This window comes from Anser anser, assembly GCF_964211835.1.
Source record: "Anser anser genome assembly, chromosome: 2".
Lineage (NCBI taxonomy): Eukaryota > Metazoa > Chordata > Aves > Anseriformes > Anatidae > Anser > Anser anser.
The window spans coordinates 100,979,512-101,000,660 of record NC_139721.1 but is presented as its reverse complement, the minus strand read 5'-3'; the positions used below and the strand labels follow the sequence as shown (position 1 = coordinate 101,000,660).

General features: G+C 37.8%; 1 protein-coding gene across 1 annotated transcript in view; it reads left to right on the top strand.

Annotated features, from left to right (window-relative positions):
- VPS41 (VPS41 subunit of HOPS complex) overlaps positions 1 to 21,149 on the top strand; it is a 107,476-nt gene that overhangs the window by 19,120 nt on the left and 67,207 nt on the right. Inside the window, exons 4-5 of the mRNA XM_083823116.1 lie at positions 2,654 to 2,731; positions 20,929 to 21,003. Of these exons, the coding sequence (XP_083679242.1) occupies positions 2,654 to 2,731; positions 20,929 to 21,003 (153 nt within the window). The remainder of the gene's footprint in view (positions 1 to 2,653; positions 2,732 to 20,928; positions 21,004 to 21,149) is intronic.

The following is a 21,149-nucleotide window of genomic DNA, read 5'->3' as shown; positions in this document are numbered from 1 at the left end:
GTAGGAAAATGAGGTGAGAATTCAAGGTGCAGTAATTTGTTAGATGCAATGTTTACATAAGCTACTGGGAAATGCTCACTAGATTTTAATTATGGACAGTACCATGAACTACAGTTGAGATAAAGTCCCAAATTCCCTTTATCTCAGAAAAGAAATTGTCATATAATATGTCATATATTATGCTTATTTATACAGCCTGAATCCCTGAAAACAGACTTGATCATGCCAAGGGCCAGATTAGTATTTATCTAGCTGTGGTAGACAGCTGAGTTTCTGTTAATACAGTGTGAAGGAAAGGAATTACAATGCTTTTTTAATCTTTTTTTTTTTAATGCTTTAGTACTATTAAAGTTTCAGATGTACAAGAATGAATGGGAGAATGGGATCGACAATGAAAAGTAAATAAATTTTACTAAGAATTGTTTCTTTGTTCTTGCAGTGAAGAAACTTCAGCTGTTTCTTTGATTGAAACAATTGCTTTGTTTTCTTGTCTTTTATAAATATTGGAGAGCATTTTTAAAATATCGAAGAATGCTAAAGAACATCTGAAAGTATGAGTTAATGATTTGTCAAGTAACTTTTAGTATGTAAAACATAATTGCTGTTTTCTGAATGTATAATCTTTCACAGCCAGTAATAGCTCCTTAACGGTTATTGTTGAGGCATCTATCTCTATTATTTGGCTATATTTTTAGATTGACTTGTGCTGTGTTTCTTTTACTCAAAGGACTGTTGCCATGGCTCAAGAGGCTGTTGAGATGAAGCGTGTATTTTAACTGTGGGAATGAAAACAATAAGTCTTTTTAAAATGTTTTTGGCAACTTAGAATTAAACGGATATTTTGAAAATTGGCAAGCATTTCATCCTGGTCTGTGAGCTGTTTGCCTTACCTTTCTGAGCTTCAGGTAAATTTTGAAAGCCAAGAAATAAACAGGATTTTTCTGTAAGGAAGTGCATATATACAGCTTTAACTGTGGTGTCACAAAGAGTGACAATACAGGAAAGCTGTTTTAAGTATCCCAACACTTTTAGTTTTCCAGCAAACTAGATACACTATTTATAAGAAGGATCAATATGGTTAGAAGGTAGGTGCCAGAGTCTTTAGGAAAAGGAGCTGAAGAATGAAGGTGGGTCATAGGTTTTGTGAGGGTGTTCTTTGGTTAGATTTTTTTTGTTTTCCTGCTAAAACGGGAAAAGCCCTGCTAAAGACTAATTATTAACAAAATGACGTAGTGCTATGTAAAATATGTCTCTGATTAAAGCACTTTAACTTTGCTAGGAATCCGTATTCCGACTAATTTCCACCCAGAATTATTATTATTTTCTTTTCTTTTTGCTGCTAAAGCGTCATATTTTCACCAGGCTTGCTGTCTGCACTGGATGACTAATCGTCATGGCACCTGGTGCATTCAAGCAGGCCTGTGCAGTGGAATAGTCATACCTAGTTATGTCTGCACACCTGATGTTTTATTAACCAGTATTGATTTTTTTACCCGGGGGACTTTTTTCTTCCTGAAAAAAGGCAACCTTGCAGGAGTGAAAGGCATTGCAGGGGATGAATTTCTAATGAACTCCTTCTTTCCCTTTTTTGACTCCTTTTAATGTAGCTTCATATTTTAAGTGCCTGAACTGAAATTTCATTTTAAGCAATTCCATTTTGATAAATCCTTTTAAACCTTGACTTTCTGTAAGGTTATTTTTTAAAGATTGTGCTGCCTGACTGACACGCTTAGCAGTGCCTGTAAATTTGAGCATTTCATTATAGGTTGCAATGAAGCATGCTCACATGCAGTGAAATACAGAGAATTGAGGAGCCTAGACTATTTAAGTAATGCTGAAAAGGAAAGGGGGAATAAGAGAAACCTCTGTCATAAATCGAACAGAAAAGGAAGAACTTCGGTACTACTTAGGAGTAGTTCACATGGTTCAATTAACAGCAGATCTCTCAGAATCAATTGCAGTCTTGTTTGTATCAAAATAAGTTTGTGGTTGTATGTATTTGTGTGGAGATTTCTTTATTTTGTTACCTATTTTTGGAATGAAACCCCTGAGATTGCCAAGGAGAAGCATTATTTATCTTGAGAGTGTTTGACATAGAAGTGTTACTATGTGAAAGAAAGCAAACCCAGTGGTTATCTCTGTGCTTAAATGCAGCCAGAGACCTTCTATAATCCAGCAGTATTTTACCAGTGGCCTTTTCCTGTGTTTCAATGGTTTGTTTTGTGTTAATGATGAAGGAAAATTTAAAATAAAGCCCAAAGGAAACCACTGCAATTGAAAGAAAGCTGCGGAAGGGAGCCCAGAACTGTTTCAGGTCTGTGTTAGTCCTTGCTTTCACACTGCATTTTTAATTTGCTGCCACAGTCCATCAGGCAGTGTGTACGGACTGCAGACACACCATTAGTTGTCAGTAGATGAGGGTCCTCATGACTCATTCTGACAGCTAACTTGCACTATCACAGTAATATGGGCTGGAAGCCCCGTTTTATTCTTTAGGTGCAGTTAAAATAAGCTTTGTCTATAGAAGTTATTTTTTTTTTCTTCTGAGTGCTGCTAATCATTGATCTGCTAAACATCCTGGAGTTCATTTAGCATTGCTGTAGTTCTGGTTGTGGTGTCTTCTCTTTGTATAATCTATCTATTTCTTCTACAGTTTTTGGCACTGGGAACGCATTATGGCAAAGTTTATTTACTTGATGTCCAGGGGAACATCACACAGAAGTTTGACGTTGTAAGTATGGTATTATTTAGAACACATCTACTGGGATGTAAAATGATGTGATATACTAAGTAATAAATAAATTAATGCTTTTGCTACACCTGAAATTTTGCTAATGCATTTCATGAATTATGCCCCTCCTGCCCCCTATAAAACAAGAGACATTTTGTGGTCCTTGAAATAAGTTGCACTGGATGGTTTTGTGATGAGGACATCTCAGTTTACATGTAATAAACTTTCTTGGTGAAGACAGAAGAGGAAATACATATTTATGATTGTTAATGGTTATTATTAATTATGGACCCCCAGAGGCTTGTGACTTCCATAAGGTTTGAGCCTGCTCATTAGGTGACTATTGTCAGTTGTTAGTGTGTACACTATCGTCTTATCTACTTGCCACAAGTAATTGAAAATTGATTGATTGCCTTGCCAGTTCAGTTTATCTACTGCAAATATATAGCGCTAATATTTTATGTGAATGTTTTGAAGCTTGGACTCTTAAGGGAGTGTATTGATTGAAGGAGAAGAGGCAGATTTTTTTTTTATTTTGGTTCCTGATATTAGAGGATGACTGAAATGCTCAATTTAAAATTGTTTCAGAATGTTAAACGTTTCTTTTAATTGTGCATATTTGTTGATCTTACTGTTCTTTTATTATTATTTTATTATTTTCAGTCTTATATATTTAATACTTATTTTTCAATCTCTCCGTTTTCCATGAGGGTGGGAGGAAGGGGATTAGCAATTTTAAATCTTTATTCTTTTTCCCTTTCTGGTATTGTCACAAAATCTGGTAACCAAGCATCAGTTTTTCATAGCAATGTCAGCCCTTGTCAGAATATCCATCGCAAGACATTGGCATGTTTGCAGAGGGAACGTATGTTCTAAAGCTGACACAGCTAGCTGCATGGGAGGGGTGAAAGGTTTTGTTTATATTTTTGAAAAATCTAATTACACAATTGTTGTGCAAGGGGAAAAAAGTCTCAGCCAAAACCCAATCTCCTAGGCACAACCTTTGGAGAAAATTTTATAGATAACAACAGTCAGATTAACAGTGACCTTCCTGGGTATTAATAAAAGTCAAGCTAATGATGTTCTTCTATTTCTTTTAGCTTTTTATGTTCCTTGGCACTACAAAGGAGATGCTGACTGCATTTCAAAAGAGGAAAGGCTTTTGGTGTCTGCCTTCTAGTACCAATTAGATTACATGTATGCTACTTGCTAAAGATGCAGTTTCTTTCTCTTTAGAGTAATCTGTTTGGGAAAGACCAGAGTAAAGCATATACAAATTCTTTGCTTCTATTGCTGAAGTAAATGACTTGACTCAAAGACTTGCTCAAATGAAGTGGAGATTTTCTCTGGAGACAGGCATTAAATGTCTTAGACGTGTATTCATTCCTCTCTAGGTCAGGCACTTGGAAGAGTTCATCTGTAGTGCTGTCATCTTTCTTTTAGGTGCATGACCAAGGCCTTCTTCTCCCGCACTGGTTCCTAAAGGTGAAATCCTCATCTTTCTGTGTAAAGATGTAGGGCATTGCCTAGGCGTACAGCAAGTCATAAGGGATCGTAGTTTCTATTAAAAATTGTAAAACAAAATCCCCATCCTCTTTACACCATTCACTCCAATCTGCTATTCTTTCCTTTGCTTTTCTTTATTATTAAAGTCCTACCAGTGGCTGCTGGGAGGGTCGTTTCTTATGATGACGTTAAGGTTAGGCCATATGAACCACTTTCTACTCTATAGCTTTTATGTTTTTACATGTTTTCCAGTCTTTTCCTGGCTTCAAGCTAAAGATTTTTGTGCTGCGCCTTCTTATAGAGATGGCAATGATTTCTTTTTTTAACTATATTTTTTGATTAAAAGCTGCTTTTTAAGATGAAGAATGGGAAGAAAATATTTATTTCTGTCTCTTCTTAGTATGTCTTTTTTTTGTAATGGTACAAGTCCTCTGTGCAACAGATAAATTATAACATGGATCAGGTAGAAAGGGTGCATTATTTTTTTTTAATTTGAAGAAAATTTATTTTGATCAAGAAGCACTTGGCTTTTAAAGAAAATCTTTTATTTGGATCTACTGGATGTTGTTGAACAGAACAGTCTGTCTATGCATTAGAGCATTGCTGTGTGTTGAATCGCAAAGAAAACCTACATTTTTCTTGAAAAGAAGCAAGCTACTTCTTGAACTCCTATAGATGCAAAACATTCTCTTGTAAATTCTCTGTGACAAAGAGTATTTTCTCTGGTTACATATTCTCTGGTTCTTCATTGAGTCCGGAATGAGCAAGTTCCCTCTGAGAAGTGCTTCTGCTGCTGAATAGCTGGTGTGATTCTACCTTGAAGAAGCAAATAGGAGAAGGATTTGAAGTTCTAAATAGGAGAAAGATTTCCAGAGAATTTCTGGAAATCAGTAGCATTTAAAAATTGTTCCAAGTAACTAAAATAGTCTCTTCTTAGAGAGTAGGCAACATCTTGAATTATTTGTGGTGAACAGTATTCCTTGGGAGTGAATTTTACAAGTTTTGCATTTTGAAAGATTCCATTTAGCAGATGTATTCTGTCCTATGGGATGGCAGAAATAGTAAGGTAGTAATGTGAAGCCTTCCATCTAGAAGAAATCAGTTACGTAATTCAAGGAATTGCTCTGCATTTGAGCCTTACTCAGTTTGTGCTTTTTTTTAAGCCAAGGTAAAAACAAAAATTACTTTTCTATACATCTCAGTCTGTTAAATGTGTAAATAGGGAAAACAAACCTTACAGGTGAAACTTTAAGTCACTAGATTCCAAATACTGTCAGTATGTGAAATAAACCAGAATTAAGAGAGGGATTTTTTTTTTATGGGTGATATTAAGTGTTCCTTTTAACAGTGGTGTAGATATGTTTCATGTTTGAGTTTTGGTGATTTTGCTTTGGCCATAGTTAAGTAAAACTGTACCATAGAGAGGGAGACATAAGGATGTTCCCCTTCCATCCCCCAAAAAAGTTATATAGATGTAGAAAATATTACTTCTGTTTTAGTCTTCTCGATTTTCCATTTCTCTCTATTAATCTCAAATAACCATGTTCATGGGCTTGGAAGTTGAACAAATATGAATTTTGTTTTTATGAGAAGTCAGTTGTGTTTTATATTGGCTCACATTTGGATTTGATCCAAATTGTGACACAGAAATAGAGACTGATCTCAGAGGATTTACAGCATAATTACTTTATCATGTCTTCAGTTCCTGTGAACTTTGAGAGAGAAAACTGACAGGTATGTTGCAGAATCTTTAAGATGGTCAATTTCTGGATGATGACCTTCCTGTTGAAGTCTGAATTAATTAAAAACAAAAACAAAAACACATCCTGCAAGAAACACTAAAATGTAAAGCCTGGCAGCCATGTAAGTTCTGCTACCTTAATACTCTGGTTATTTTTTGAAGAAATCTTTTAGAACTTCATCCTGTAGTGTCCTTAGAATACCCACATTGTTTTGATGCTGAATTACAAATACTGTTTCTAGTGTTGCAAAGATTTATTTGTGTGCTCTATTTTGACCCATAAAATTCACTGAGGCTTCTGTGAAACTAACCTCAATGGCTAAGAAGTCTTCAGAACAGTCTTTCTTTCATCCTGCTCTTAAAATACCTGATGCTGGGTCCGTACCAGGTGGACTACTAGTCTTTTCAGGTTTGCAACTCCTCTTACCAACAACAGTGAAAGTGTTTGTTTTGAAACCGTTTGGGAGATTTTTGGTTTGGGGAGAATTATGAGACAGGAATTTGTGGGGGTTGCCTTGGGTGGTGCTGGTATCTCAATGGCCACACTTGTGATCCTTGCACGATCTTCTTTCCTCCTTGCTTAGTGTGTTTTTAGCTCTCACCAGTGTAGCTGTCTTTGACAATGTCAGCCGCCTAAGATTAACTGATATGCATCCTCAAATAACGTATGTTTGACAAACTGGTGTTCTGTTGTATTAGGGTTCAGTGCATTGAGTGAGATGAAATGTGTCAAATGCACTGAAAATTATTACTAAAAGGCAACAAGAAAGGGGGGGGGGGGGGAAAGCCTGCTAATGCCACTGACAAAGGATGATGCAGGACTGATTCACAGCATGTTAATTCCAAATGCCTCTCCATCTTTCTTTTCCTCTTAGACTGTCTACAATTTATTAATATAATTATTGCTTCAACTGACATGTTGTGGATTAAAGACTTGTAGGTATGAAGAAAGCCATACAAACATGTTTAGTTAAGTAACAAATCAAAAACCTTCTAAAGGGCAAGAAAACCTGTCCCCGTTCTAGTCTTCTAATAAACATCAAACTTAAAGCGAAAACAGTAAGAAGTCTTGGCTGGTGCCAGTGATACTCTGTATGGAGTGGAAACACAGCCTATTTTACGAGTAGGGGAGGATTTAAATGTTTAATGCATCAGAGGTGCTTCAAAGATGATGCATGAGCCTAGAAAACAAATGTAAATAGCATTTTAAAGCTTCTATTAATGCAAAGAAGTTGAAGTAGTCTTTGCATGCAACATTCGTGAGCTGTTCAAGAGTGCTGGAATTTCAGAAAGAGAGAATGAAACAATTAAGTAGAGGCCCATTTTTTGCAGATTTTTTTTCCTGAACTCAATTTTTTTTTCTAATTGTTTCCCATTGTGTAGTACTAATTATTTCTTTGTTGTTTTAATCAGAGTGTCAGAAATTCAAAATCACCAGGTCCTCTCTGCTACCTTGAAAATTCAAAGAGGAGTTCCTTCAGCTGTAATATTATTGTCCTTAGACTTTAGAAAGTTACAGCACTTGAAGCTTCTGGAGCAAGAGCGTTGCTTGCTTAAAGATGAATCAATGGCCTGTTGGTGTTGCTGATACCTCAGAAAGTTGCAAACAGATGTCAGAGGTTTCTGTTGGCTTGACAGGCTTTTGAAAGAGTTTAATTGCTAACAAGAAAACCATATTTCCTAATGAAGAAGCAGCAGTTGCCGAGCACTGAATGCTGTTGCTGGAATTGATGCAAAATCCACTAACTGTTGAGAGAGATAATGCAGCATCTTTCAATGGGGGAGGTAACTTTTAGCATTTGATTGTATAATGAAGAAGTTGTTTTGAATGGAACTTTACATGAGAGTTTAAGACTAAGATGATATAAATGTCACTTATTTTGACAGGCTACTTAAAATTCCCTGTTTATTACTTTAACTACATCATTTTAGTTGTCACTGTCAGACTATGAAAAAAGACTTAGTCGGGAAATGAAACGAAGCAATGGAATTTAGAGTAAAGATCTGGGTAGCTCTGTGTTAGTATTTGCAGCATGTCAGTGTGCCTGTTAAATTTGAAGCTGAAATCCTGCTATTTGTTTAAAAAAAAAAAAAAAAAAGGCATGCTGCTATAAATGTGGGCTCCAATAAAATGAAGTAAAAAATTCATGTTCTGATAGCAAAGTGTGTCTATGCAGGGAAGCGTCCTTCCCCTCTGTGGGACCTACCAGCCAAGTTGGTGGTGCGGTCCCATGGCTTCAGTGCTTTGAGTTTAACCCCTAGCTCAGCCCAGTGGGAAAACTGGAGAAAAGTGACATTCTTCAGAGTTTTGCTTTTAAGACTTGGATGTCTACACCCAATATAATAGCCTTCCTTCTGTTTCTGTCTACCTGTCTTTTCATTTTAGCTGTAGATTATTTGGGAGTTCAGAGCTTTCTACAGTAGTTGTGGGAGTCCAGAGGTTTTCTTTATAGTAGTTGTGGGAGTAACTTGCATGGCCTTTGGGTCTGTAATTTTGGATCTTATAAAGGGTTGGAAAGTGTGTATCATAATGTTTTCCTGTTATTGTGCCTACAAACCACTCCAGGTTGTTTGTAATCTGGAGTGTTTTCAATGGGAACTATGATGCTACTGAATATTAGGACCCTTCCTTAGCAGGAGTCATAGTGTACCTGCACGTCTGTCATTTGATGAGAAGTGAGTTATTTTGACTGGGTAAAGTTGTGGTATCAGAGCTGTTATTTTCTAGGTCTATAAAAGTTTCTTGTATGACAAATCACAGAACATCTGGAGTTGGAAGGGACCCACAAAGATCATTGACTCCAAATCCTGGCTCCCCACAGGACTACATAAAATCAAAACATATGCCTCAGAGCATTGTCCAAATGCTTCTTGAACTCCAGCAGGCTCAGTGCTGTGACCAGTTCCCTGGGGAGTCTGTTCCAGTGCCCAACCACCTTCTTCTGTGAAGAACCTTTTCCAGATATCCAGCCTGACCCTCCCCTGTCCCAGCCCCATGCCGTTCCCTTGGGTCCTGTCGCTGTCCCCAGAGAGCAGAGCTCAGCGCCTGCCCCTCCGCTCCCCTCATGAGGGAGCTGCAGGCCGCCATGAGGCCTCCCCTCAGCCTGCTCTGCTCTGGGCTTAACAAACCAAGGGACCTCAGCTGCTTCTCATGTGTCTTGCCCTCTAGACCCTTCACCATCGTTGTTGCCCTTCTTCAGACTCTCTCTATTAGTTTTATGTCCTTCTTATATTGTGGCACCAAAAACCGCATGCAGTGCTCAAGGTGAGGTTGCACCAGCTCAGAGTGGGACGTTCACTTCCCTCAACAAGGTTGAAACAAAAAATGTCTTGTAGAAGTTTTGCACATCACCTTTTATCCACTGTATCCCTCTTACCTTGAGTGGAGTGTTGGTTGAATTTTTACTTGAATAAATAGATCAGATTGATGTGGAAATTATTTGTTATTACTAGATATATTGCTTGATGTCTGGGTGAAATATTGAATATTTCAGTTGTGTCATGTACAGTTAATTTTTATAAGCTCAAAACTGAAGGAAAGATGGCTATTGCCTTCAATTATTCTTTCAAGCTTGTAACTTGTAATAGCCGTAGCTTAATGCAGAGTAATGTAAAAAGTTTAATTGGGAGTATAGGTTCAGCTACAGAAGATCTTGCGTGGTCCAGACACTTGTTTTTTAAATGAGGTTAGCTTGTACAAGTCAAACATAGGCTTGTGTAGTCACAAACGGTAATCTCTCTGCTGTATATTTAATTTCTATTAAAACTATAAAGCTTGTGTACTTTATCAGCTGTTTCTGGGACTGCAGTCATTTCTTTCCTTCTTTGACTTTTCACTAGCAGCTACGTTGTCCATATACCTTCTTTTGAGAAGGATGTCAACCCCATCCTTAGGCCGAATGTCTTTCTATAACTTCATTACTCTCAAAATGCATGTTGTTTTTTCTGTTTTGTTTGTTTTTGTTTTTTTTCTTGACATAGAAGCATAGGAAGAAGTTTCCATTTTGTTCTTTAATATCCATCACTCTTCTTCGGAGTGGATGTTTTGTTGTCTGTCAGTCATATGTCATGACCAACTCTTAAGGTACTATGTTCAGGTACCTTAGAAGCCCTCCTCAATGTCACTGATTTCAGAATGAGTTTGTTAATGTCGCTCTTTAATGAGGTAAAGGGCTGTTACTGAATACTGTTTTGTCACAGTCACCTAGAGATAGCAAACAAGTCAGTTTCTGTTGATTTAGTAGCATTCTATCCTGCTCTGTGGGCTTTCTCAAATAAATCTTTAATATCTGGAAAATTGTAGGGGAAGATATCTCATTATGGGAGAATGCTAGACATTTAGAACATTAATTCTACAGCCTTTAATGTAGCCTGTTGGTCAACCAAAGGGCAAAGTTTTCAATGTATTTTTGTTTTTTTTTGTCAGACCTTGCAGGAACTCTGAATCTATTTTTGTGAAAGATCAAATAGAAGACCTACTATAATTCTGCTAAGTGTGTTTACATGTGGCATTTTCAAACAAAATTACTTGTGACATTATGCAGAAACATTAAAAAAAAGTTCTTTTTGTTTGGTTGTTTTTTTATTTTTTTTCCTGAACTCTTTCACCATCCTGGTTTGGTAACATTTGTTGCTTGAATGTATACTGCATCTTGTATCTTGTGATTATTTAGAAAATTCATTTTCTTTGCAACTATTACTGGCTTTTTTTGTTTTAAATTTCCCTACACACCACAATTTGACAATTAAGCAACGAAGTTTATTTGCTTTTAAGAATAACACAGAAGCATAGCTTCTAATTTGAAGGACATAACCATGCACATAACCGTTAAAGAAACAACCATACACAGTATTATTTTTTCATATCAGATGTAAGCAGAGTATTATTTTACTAGAGCGTAATTGGCACCTAAAAGAAACCCTCAGAGGAGTGCCAGTATATCTCAAACAACTGTTAATACAGAGTATTTATACTTTTCTGTGCCTTCCAGTGGCTTTGTTCCTGGCAAGACTAGGTTGTTCTCTCTCTCCGAAGAAACCTCAGATTCTCAGCCATTGGGGATGTCTGTGCCCTACTAGGAACTTGGTCAAGTTTGACCAGGTGATTTTTACCAGCCAAAGGCATATGTTCAGTGCTTTGTCTATTCCTTTTTCCAGTCATCTCAAAAGCATATTGTGCCACACCTGTCTCATACCCTCCCCAAGTCCTCTTTGTTGATATGCTGCTGGACTACTGGGCCAAATTGCTCTAGAGTTTTTATTATCAGCAATGAAACAGCTAGTTTCAGGTAACACAGATGTGTCTTCTAAATCCTTACAACCTTTAAAAACATAGGAAGGATATGGAAAGGTTTGCCTTCGAAGAAGCTGGTATACTGCTGATTCCTAGAGCTGTTTTCCTTTTGTTAAATGGCGTATTATACCTGAATGATATTTTTGTGTACACCGAAGGCAGGCACTTGCGTGCACATATAAAAAATAATAGCAGTTTGCTTGTCAGAATTATTCAGAGTTCTGGCATTAATAAAATATTATTTGCATTAGAAAATGTTTTCATAGTTAGAAAGTCCAAAGCAACTGAGTTCTGGAGGACGATGTTTTTTATATAAGTTGACATTAATGATAGAGCTGCAGCCCTTTGTTTCTGTTAACAATAAAAATGCAACACTACTTAAAACATAGAATGACATAACAGGGGCATAATATGATGAACAAAATATGAAGGCAAAACTAAGCCTTTTTTTCCCATAGGGGGTAAGATATTGTTGATAATGAACTTTGTAAATCTAATGAAGACTCACATCTAAAGGATGAGACCAACTTGCTTTAACAGACATGACGGTGTGTAGTAGTTTTTGTTGCACTCCTGATGGAATGCTACATATGGACAGTCCAGATTTCACTGGTCTTGGGTGTTAATACCCTCATATTGCTTGTTGACAAAAGTAGCTACTTAAAAGCTGATCATCTCTATTGTGACGCTGCTGAGGGAGCTGGTTCCACTCACAGTCCTGTGGCCCAGAGAAATAAGTAAAAGATTAAGAGATTTTAGAAATCTGCTGGTTTTGTGTTTAGCATTGCAACCCTGACTCAGAACAGAAATCTGTAATTGCTACAGGCCTTGGCAGTTCTTGAAGATAGGAGCTTTGAAATGTGAGCAGGATAAAGATGGAAGAATGAATGAATCTGCTTGTGTTTTTGGACCTACATTAAATAAAGCTTATTATAAGCAAAGATGTCTACACTTGCTGGTATTGAAATAGAGCCTCTTTATATGCAAATGCCATGTGGAAGTTGCACAGGATCAATTCATCTTCACATTTAGCTTTCCCTATCTTACTGCCACAGTAAGAATACTGCATATGATTTGCCACTTATAGTAAGTTACAGGGCACTTCAAGATTAATAGTTTCTACTTGTGTGAGTACTCTCCTCCCTCTCCGCCCATCTTTTTGATTTACAGAATTTTTTAGGATCCTTTCAAGAATCCAAAACCCAAAATTGATCATTTTTGAGGATCTCTCTGCCAGGTTTGTGAGACTTGCTCAAATGACACAACTGCAAATAAACAAAGTTTCTGAGTTGGTGTCCGAAGAGAATAGAATGCTTTCAGTAATCGAGAAATGTATTTATTCTTGCAGACAGCTCTATACAAGTGTTGATAACGGGATGTTATCAACATGGAAAAATGTCACTTCAGTTTTAGCTATTGGCTGAACTTCAGCATTGATCACCCAGTGTAATATTCAACAGTGCCAAGGATGTGACTAGCTATGTCTTTTTTTCAGCCAGGAAAGGGAGTTCTTCCTTCATAATATTTGTGTTCTGTGATTGAATCAGTGGGAGATCTTTTGACTGGTTTCAGTAGGTACTGGACTGGGATCATCATCTATAGTAGGATGGTTGGCAGGCTAAAATAACTGGAAAAAAAATACTTACTACAGTTTTTCATTGCAGGAGCTGATAGAAGGATGAAAACTATGTGGTTGTGGCGAGGATAATAGCTTTGTAATGGGCATATGGAAAAGCAGGGATGCTGGGTGCCCTGTGGTCGTGTCCTCTGTTCTGTGTTATGTCAGGGAGGGGGATTGTCATGGTTGTGGTGAAAACCTTCCTGGAAGTGATGCTGGCAAAACAATGAATGACCCCTGAAAAGGACAGTAAAGAGCCTCATTGCTTCTTTAAAAGTTGTTTGGTCAAAGCACCAATAAAATAATCTCTAAAGCAAACCTGTCCTGACAAGAACATACACTGTATGACCTGGTTGGCCTCTCTCATCAGTCACTTCTTTCAACTGTGGTTTATCAAGAAATGGAGAAAAATCTCAAACTTCCCACTTCTAAAATTCTACAAAATCCTGTTAAGTGCGTTAATGACAGTGCTGGTGTTTTTCTATTAAAAACAGCCTATGAAAGTGCCCCACTAAGTTTGATCCTCAGAGATTTATATACATTTTTTAGTATTGTTCTCCAAAGCCCAATTTATAACGCAGTAGCCTGTGTGGAAACTGATGTTCCGTGATGAGTTCTCCAAGTTCGCAGTGCTTGGGGAGCCATTCTGAAAAGAAAGCAGTTAGAGAAATCAGTGAGGTGAGCCTCCAGGTGGCATGGAATAGTCTTCTCCCACCATGCGCTGCACTGTCTGAGGCACGTATACGTAGTTATCGCCTGCAGCCCTTACTTGGCTCCCCAACATCAGCTCTTACTTCAGCCCTCCCCATAAGTGTGTGCTGAGGAATATTGTTCCATATTCTCAGATGCTTTAATACAGAGATAGCAACAGTGAAGTAGAGGCAGGCTTAGGACATTTCATCTTTGAGGCCTTGCAGTTACACAGTGGTTGTGAAGGGGACCTGGGGAGAGGAGGAAAAGGGAGTAATTTGTTTGCCATGGCGCAAAGCTCCCAGAAGGACACAGCTTTACACGCCAGTGTTTTAAGAGAAATGAGATTCTGTTTTGTATCTGTCAGGAATTAGCTAACGGTTAAATGTGGCTAGGAGGAGGTATAGGCTTTCAGTATAGATTTGTTTTCAGTCATAGCTTGGTCATTCCTAGACGAGCATTCTGATTATGTAGCAACTACTACAGGTTTAGGGAGATCCCTTGTTAATTTTTCTCTTTGGATGTATTTTTGCTTAGTCCCTGTAGTTGACAAACAAGATTAAGGGATTCACTGATGTGGAAAATATTGAAATCACTGTAGGCTTTTTGGTCTTTCTCACTTTCTTAGACCGTATATTAGAGATTCCTTGTCCTCATATTCCCTTACATTCTGACAAGCTTTTGAGATCTTTCTTTTTTGTAGGCAAGGTTTGCCTTCCCGCAGACAAAATAAAAGTTAATGTTGTTATTGTTCTGTGTCCCAGACCTTGTCACTCTCCCCAGCCTTCCCCCCTCCCTTTTCGTCTAACCAATATAATCTCCCATTTTTCATTTGGAGAATGACAGATTCAAGAGTGTTATAGGAAAAGCACTGGAGCAGGAATCCTCACGTATCAGAATACTACCAGTATTGCTGAACAAAACCTCTTTGGTGTGGATATTAGTACATTTTCAGCAAATGAAAATTCATATTGTAAAGTCAGAATATGCTATTTCTATTGGAGACAGTGGCAAACAGCTTGTTCTGTAACTTTTAAAGCTGACTTTTCAATTTAAACCCTTGTTTTGCTACATGTTTCTCAGATGTGCATGTATGCATAGGTGTATACGTACTTATACCATGTTGTATATAAACCATGAAATAGCATCAAAATTTGCTTTTCTGGATTCCTTTTCACTCTATTGTGTTAGTAAGACTCAACAAATATGCAAACTATGCATAAGTCAGTACAGCACCATAATATTTTTTAAATATTGACAGTGTCTTCAACTGTTTGCTATATTTCCTGTCACCTCCTCTCACTTCCCAAAATGAAAAGACCTTAAAAAGTAGAAGTTCTTTTTTGGCCAGTTAGTTAAATTAGACTTTCTTCTAGGTGGGCTGAGGTTATCATTTCGAATTGGAAAGACACCCTTGGAGAAAGAACATTCAGTACTTGCCGAGTTCTTTTTTTTCCAGTAGTCTTAACAACAGTGTTTTTCGTAATTCAGTGGTGTATAGAACATCTAATATATGGATGTAAAAGCTGAAGCGTTGAGGCTTTATTTAGAGCAAGTTCCTCATCCTGCTAGTGCAAGGCTTATATACAGAGAGCATCTTTGCTTAAATATGACAATAGCTAAGGCAGTTTGTTTACAAATCAGCATTTGACACCAGACCTCCATGGTAGAAGTAATCGCTTCCATTGGAAAGAGGTATTTCCACCATTTTAATGGTGAAAACAGTACAAACAGAAAGATAGTAGTTCATATTCCCATGGATTAACTTTTTAAAAAGTGAGATTGTATTGCTGAACACTGGAGTTTTACGTGTTTATGTGAATGTTGTGCAGATGGAAACACATGAATAAGTGTAAAACAGGAACTTTTAGGAGACAGATTTGTTTAATTTTTTTATTACAGTTTAAACTCTAGTTTATACAGTTTTCCTGTAGTATGAAGAGCAGCTACAGAATGGTTAGGTAGATAACAACATAACGCAGCAAAAAAGACTTAGGGATGATTTTCTCCTGTGGGTAAGTATATATGCATGCATGTGCGTAGGTGGATAATTAAGAATCTTTGGGTTAATTTAGGGAAAGTTCTTGAAAATACTTCTTAAAGAGTGGATGAAAATGCTGCATAAATGGCTTGTATTAGCATTGGGAACCTCTTGAAGTAGAACGAGCTTTGCAGCAAGTATGATCGAACACTGCTTTGCTTTTCACACTCTTAATGTGTTTGTTGCTTGCCTGCTAACCATGGCTAAAAGGCATGAAGTCACAGGCAACTATTAAAATGTTTAGATTCCTAGCTTGTAAATATTGCATTTCTCACAGAATTGGAGTGAAATCCAGTCTTATGTTTCTTGTTCATCCAGTTCATATCCATTGGGATGCAGCATTTGTGAAAGAATCAATTATCCATTTGTTAGTCAGAGGAGCTTTACAAATTATACATTAGCAGATTGATTTCCCAGGTTCACCGTTGGGGGACTGATAGTATAAGGTGGGTTGATGATGAGTGTCAGGGGAGAAGGAGTTGCCACAAAGAACACAATTAAAAGAAGCTTTCTGAGTGGCTGTGAATTTAGTCCTAATTGAAGAGCTGACATAATCCATACTAAGTGCGTTTATTTCAAGCATTTTTACATTAGGTAATTGATTAGCGCATGAGGTACATTTGTTGGTAGATGCTCGATTTTCCTTTCCTTTAAATTTAGAGTTTTCCAAAAGCCTGTATTTAGATCTGTTTGAGCAAGATCCCTGCTAGCTCTTTTTCCTTCTCCCTAAACTTTTCTTTCTTCCATTAAGGTAACATTTTTTTGTTCTGTAGTGTCAGCTTGCCATTATTGATTTTGAACAGTCAAACTTACTTATGTTGTCGAGAATTCCAAACATGTCTCCATCAGAAAGAAAACTGCAGCTAATGGAAATTCAGCTGAAGACATTTCTTCCTCCTTTGCCAGAACTTCCACACTTATGAAATTCAGAAGCTGTTCTCAGGTTAATCAGTTCAGTGTATCTCCCTTCCTAACTAGCAGGATCCTCCTTATTGCCAGACTGGAATCATGTCGATTTATAGATACTGTGTGTTACTACTACTTATTCAGTCCTGTAAGTATCCTTGTGACTAAAAAGAAGTTGCTGGTGTTTTTTTTGGTTTGCTTGTGCTTTTTTCTTTTTTTTCCTTTTTTTCTTTCCCTTGGTTGGCCTAAAGCTAGTGGTCCTGATTAGATTAAAAAAAAATATTACCCAAAGTAGTGCTAATTAAATAATTGTTAGCAACTCAGAATTTTATACACAGGTGCCCAGGTTTTTATGGCATAGGATTTGAGATTAGTTCATATTTATTATTGAGTAATACGTGAGTAGGATTTTCTTAAGTTTTGGATTAACACTTTGACCTTACTGTTGTAATTCTTAGTTTTGTTTTGTTTATTTTATTTATTTTTAATATGATGCCTATAAATTTGGAGGTTTTTCCTTCCCCTTTACCTCCTCCCCTCAAAAAAAAAAAAGTTTAAAACAGCTAACTGGCCAAACCCCAGAGCATTTCCTAGTTCAGACTGTATCAAATGATCAGTCTTCCAGATGGAAGTGGGTTAGTGGCTATGTGTCCTCTCTGACCTTCAGTGATTCTTCTTATTTTTTCAGTGTGTGCAGGTAAATGCTGCAGGAGGGGTGCTTATGCTTTAAAAACCAAACCTATTCCTTTTGACAAACAAATTAAACTCTTCAATGGGAAAGCTGGAATAAGGTTTAAAAACAAATAAATAAATAAGGAAAAGAGTTGTAACTCCATGGCTGAGTTAGTAACACTTAATTTTTATATATATATGTGTGTGTGTATATATATATATATATATATACACAATATATATATATTTAATATCACATTTAATATATAAATAAAATATCTATTTAAAAAAGAAAGGGAGGGGAAGCCACAAAATTGTCTGTGCTTCTCTTTTCTGAAATCTCAAAATTATCCACAAGCTGTTGATAGGATATGACTAATTTTGAAATGGTAAGTAGCTTTGTTGAGTAGCACGCAGCTGTGTATTTATAAAAATAACTAATTTGAATGGATGAGTTGGAGCTGATTCTAGGAGAAACGCCGTGGATTTAGATAGCACACTAATTTTATCGGCGGTTTCTTATTTCTGATTTTCTGGATAGCTTTATGTACATATCTTAAATGGCTTTACTGTGGAATATAATTCTGGAAATTACAGCCTTGATTGTTACTCAGTGCCAAACTAGAAGTTCCTGGCACTGGAGTTCTTCACCTTGCTATAACTTTACTGTAAAATGCATTTAATATTCAGACTTGACTGTTATTGAGTCTATGGTCTATCATCAATTTCTGAGCTGCATGGCAAGTTCTGACTGGTAAAGTCAGCAAACAGGCTGGTAACCAACAGTGCCAATTCAGCTTGAGCTATGGAAAAAAAATACTCCGTGATTGCTTTACTTTGTGTACATCATCTAGCATAGTGTCTTCTGTTGGAAATTAGCTGGAAGTCTGTGTAAGTGAGCAGCTCTGCTTTTAGATGAATTTGTCTTCCCTGAGTGTCCTCTGTGTACGGTGCAGGCAACAGGGAAAAAAGGGCTGGGAAGGAAGTGAAAAAAAGAAAAGTTAAAAATAAATAATAGAAGCACTGGGCATTCAGGAGGCTTGAAACAAATTGCCAGTTACATACAGTGTCATGAAATACCACATCTACTTAATTTCTTCCTAATAAATTTCTACTCAACAAACATTTCTGAAGTATTGCGTGCAATTTTGAATGTGAAAAATGTACATAATGTGAAATAATGTACGTGGTGAAGTTTTGCCTTGCTAGGCACCGTTTGGTTACCTGAGCACAATCACACATTTAATCTCCGAAGTGTGCTGTGCAGCCTCCAAACAGCAGTGTGATGGATCAAGTCCATCATCCTGCTCTTCAGCTTCACCTTTTATACCAAGATAATGAACACAGCCTTCCTTGCCTGCTTACCGCACTTTGTTTTTTGTGCATCAAACTTTATCCAAGCCATTTACCAGCGCAGTGGGAACAGTGTGGACCTACAGGCTGAGTCGTTGGCTCTTCTGGCCTGTCTTTTGTTTCTTTTTGCCTCGGACTTTCTTGCCCGTTGAAGGAATGCTGCTAGATCTGCTCTTGCTGTCCTGCAAGCACTGATGGCAGGTTTTAGGTGCTGGAGAGATGAGAAGAGTGGGGCTGACCGAACGCAGGAACTTAGGTATGACCCTGTGTCTGGGTAGTGCTATTTCAGGGTGGACTTTTTGCCTTTCTAGTTGCAGAGTAGTAAAGGACGAGAACCTCTGTGAGAAAGTTGTCGCAACAGCAACTTAGATACCACTGAGAACAAAAACCGTAACACGTGATGAGCTCCGCTGAACAGTCTGTGTTCCTCCTTTCCAGGGGGACAGAGGTGTTTCTCATGGTAGGGGGGGCAGTGGAGACGTTTTTTTCTTTTTTTTGGGTGGATGTCTGCCCCCCTCCCTGCTCCCCCCCAGCAGAGACACAAATCTTCTCTTGCACCTTTCTGAGCAAACCAGAAATTTAGAAAGGCATTTCCAAGGTATTAGCCAGGTGTGGGTGTAGCATCCAAGAATCAGAGCTTTCATGAGGCCACTGACCACACCAGCAGGCCAGTGGACGTGAGCTGTGCCTCTCAGCGGATGCCCCCAGATGTGCCAGGAGGAACGAGCACCAGCTGTCTGCACGACCAGGGCCGTGCTCACTTCTGGCTTAGAAATGCAGCAAGTCAGCGTATCCACCCTGCAGCAGATGAAAATACAGCTGGAGCACATAAATCAAGGGAAGTTGGGTTGATGGCTTCCTTGGCAGTGCACTTTTTGGCAGGCAACAGAGGGTGGAAAGCCCATGTTGTGATAGGCAGCAGTCGCGGTATTTCCATGCAGCGCTCGCTGATGACCAATAGCGATGTCTTCTGCGTGCAAGGAAACAGGAGAGCAAAAGGGCTGGCAGCATCCTTTCCCAGCTGCAATGCAGCATGCAGTTGTTCAACCTTGATTAGAAAGAAGATTTTAGAGAATGAAAACATAATTTAGGCAAATGCTAGTGTTCTGGTTTTTTGTTTTTGTTTTTTTCCAAGGTGGAGGTGAGAAAAACTTCATTTCCCTGAGTTACATTTGGTCTGTGTGAAAGAAAAGGTGAAAAGCTTTCCAAAGACTCTGAGAAGACCTCAGTTTTATCCCCTGTAGGCTGTTCATCTGAACAGCATGTTTTCATAAAACTTTTAATGGTGGTGTAATTCCATCTGCCATAGCATCTATAAGGACTTGTGGTATTTTAGGCACACATCTGTAACATCTAATGTGACCCCATGACTCTAGCACTCTTCCAGTGATGCTTTCTTTTCATACAAACCTATGATGAATTTCTCTTTTAAGATGCTCAGAATCACAGTAGTGATCTGTTTCGTGGTGCCATCTGTTCAAAACTTTGTAAGAGTTTGAAAAGTTATTCTTAAATATCTAAGAGACTGACTTGGGTAAGGATCCTTCAGTGATGCTTGAAATGATGATATATTACGGAGGGTGAAATCAGGTTCATAGTACATAAGAAGGTTCTTGATATTTAATATAATTGAAAGGGTTTTTTTTATACATGAGAGGATATGCACAGCATTACCCAAATAATGTTATGTTAGTCCTCAGTACTTAAGGACAGATGTTTAAGCTAAAGTAAACAGTAACAAGCTGTCTAACCCTGCAGAATAGAAGTAAAAGAATATCTTAAATGGATAGGAAAAATGAAAATTTATTAAATTGGTGCAGTCTTAAGGCTTTTCTCAATATTTCTCTGAGTACAACTATGTTGCACTTCAATACCTTCTAATACTAGCTTCTGAAAACACTATTAGAGTCAAAAATGAAAGCCCGAGAAGGGATTTGCAGGAAGAAATAATTACCAGTACAGCCATCAGACCAAACCAGGAGAATTTTCAGTTGCTTTGATGCCTGTGTTGTCAGCATGTTTTATGCTGAGTTTTGATAGCAGGAGAGTTTGTTAATGAATAGCCGTGGTGCACAGACTCAGATGCTCCAGTCCTGGGAGCCTGGCCCTTCATGAGGGCTCTAGGCCTCTGAGGCAGGTAACCGCAAAAAATGTCAGGTTTCTGGGTCAGACAAAAGGCTGGAAAGTAGTCTGTGTTTTGGCATTATTGGAAAAAGACCTATTCTGTGTTTTTTGGATTCGTGCAACTTAACATCGTACAACCTTTCATACATAAATCTCAGAAAGCATAGAGGTCATTAAAGCATATGATTGCTGCTGCAACTTTAAATATAACTTTAAAAGTCTTTTTTCTTTTTCTTTTCTTTTCTTTCTCTAGAGCCCGGTGAAGATAAATCAGATCAGTCTGGATGAAAGTGGAGAACACATGGGTGTTTGCTCAGAAGATGGAAAGGTACAACTAACCCATTTTTGTATCTAACAAGGAAAAAGGCAGTCCTCAGTGTTAAACCTGTGATAATTGTGATACTTTGTGGAGTTAATTCCTACATTTAGCACCACTTTGACCATCCATTTTGAGAACTGGGTTCACCTTTGAAT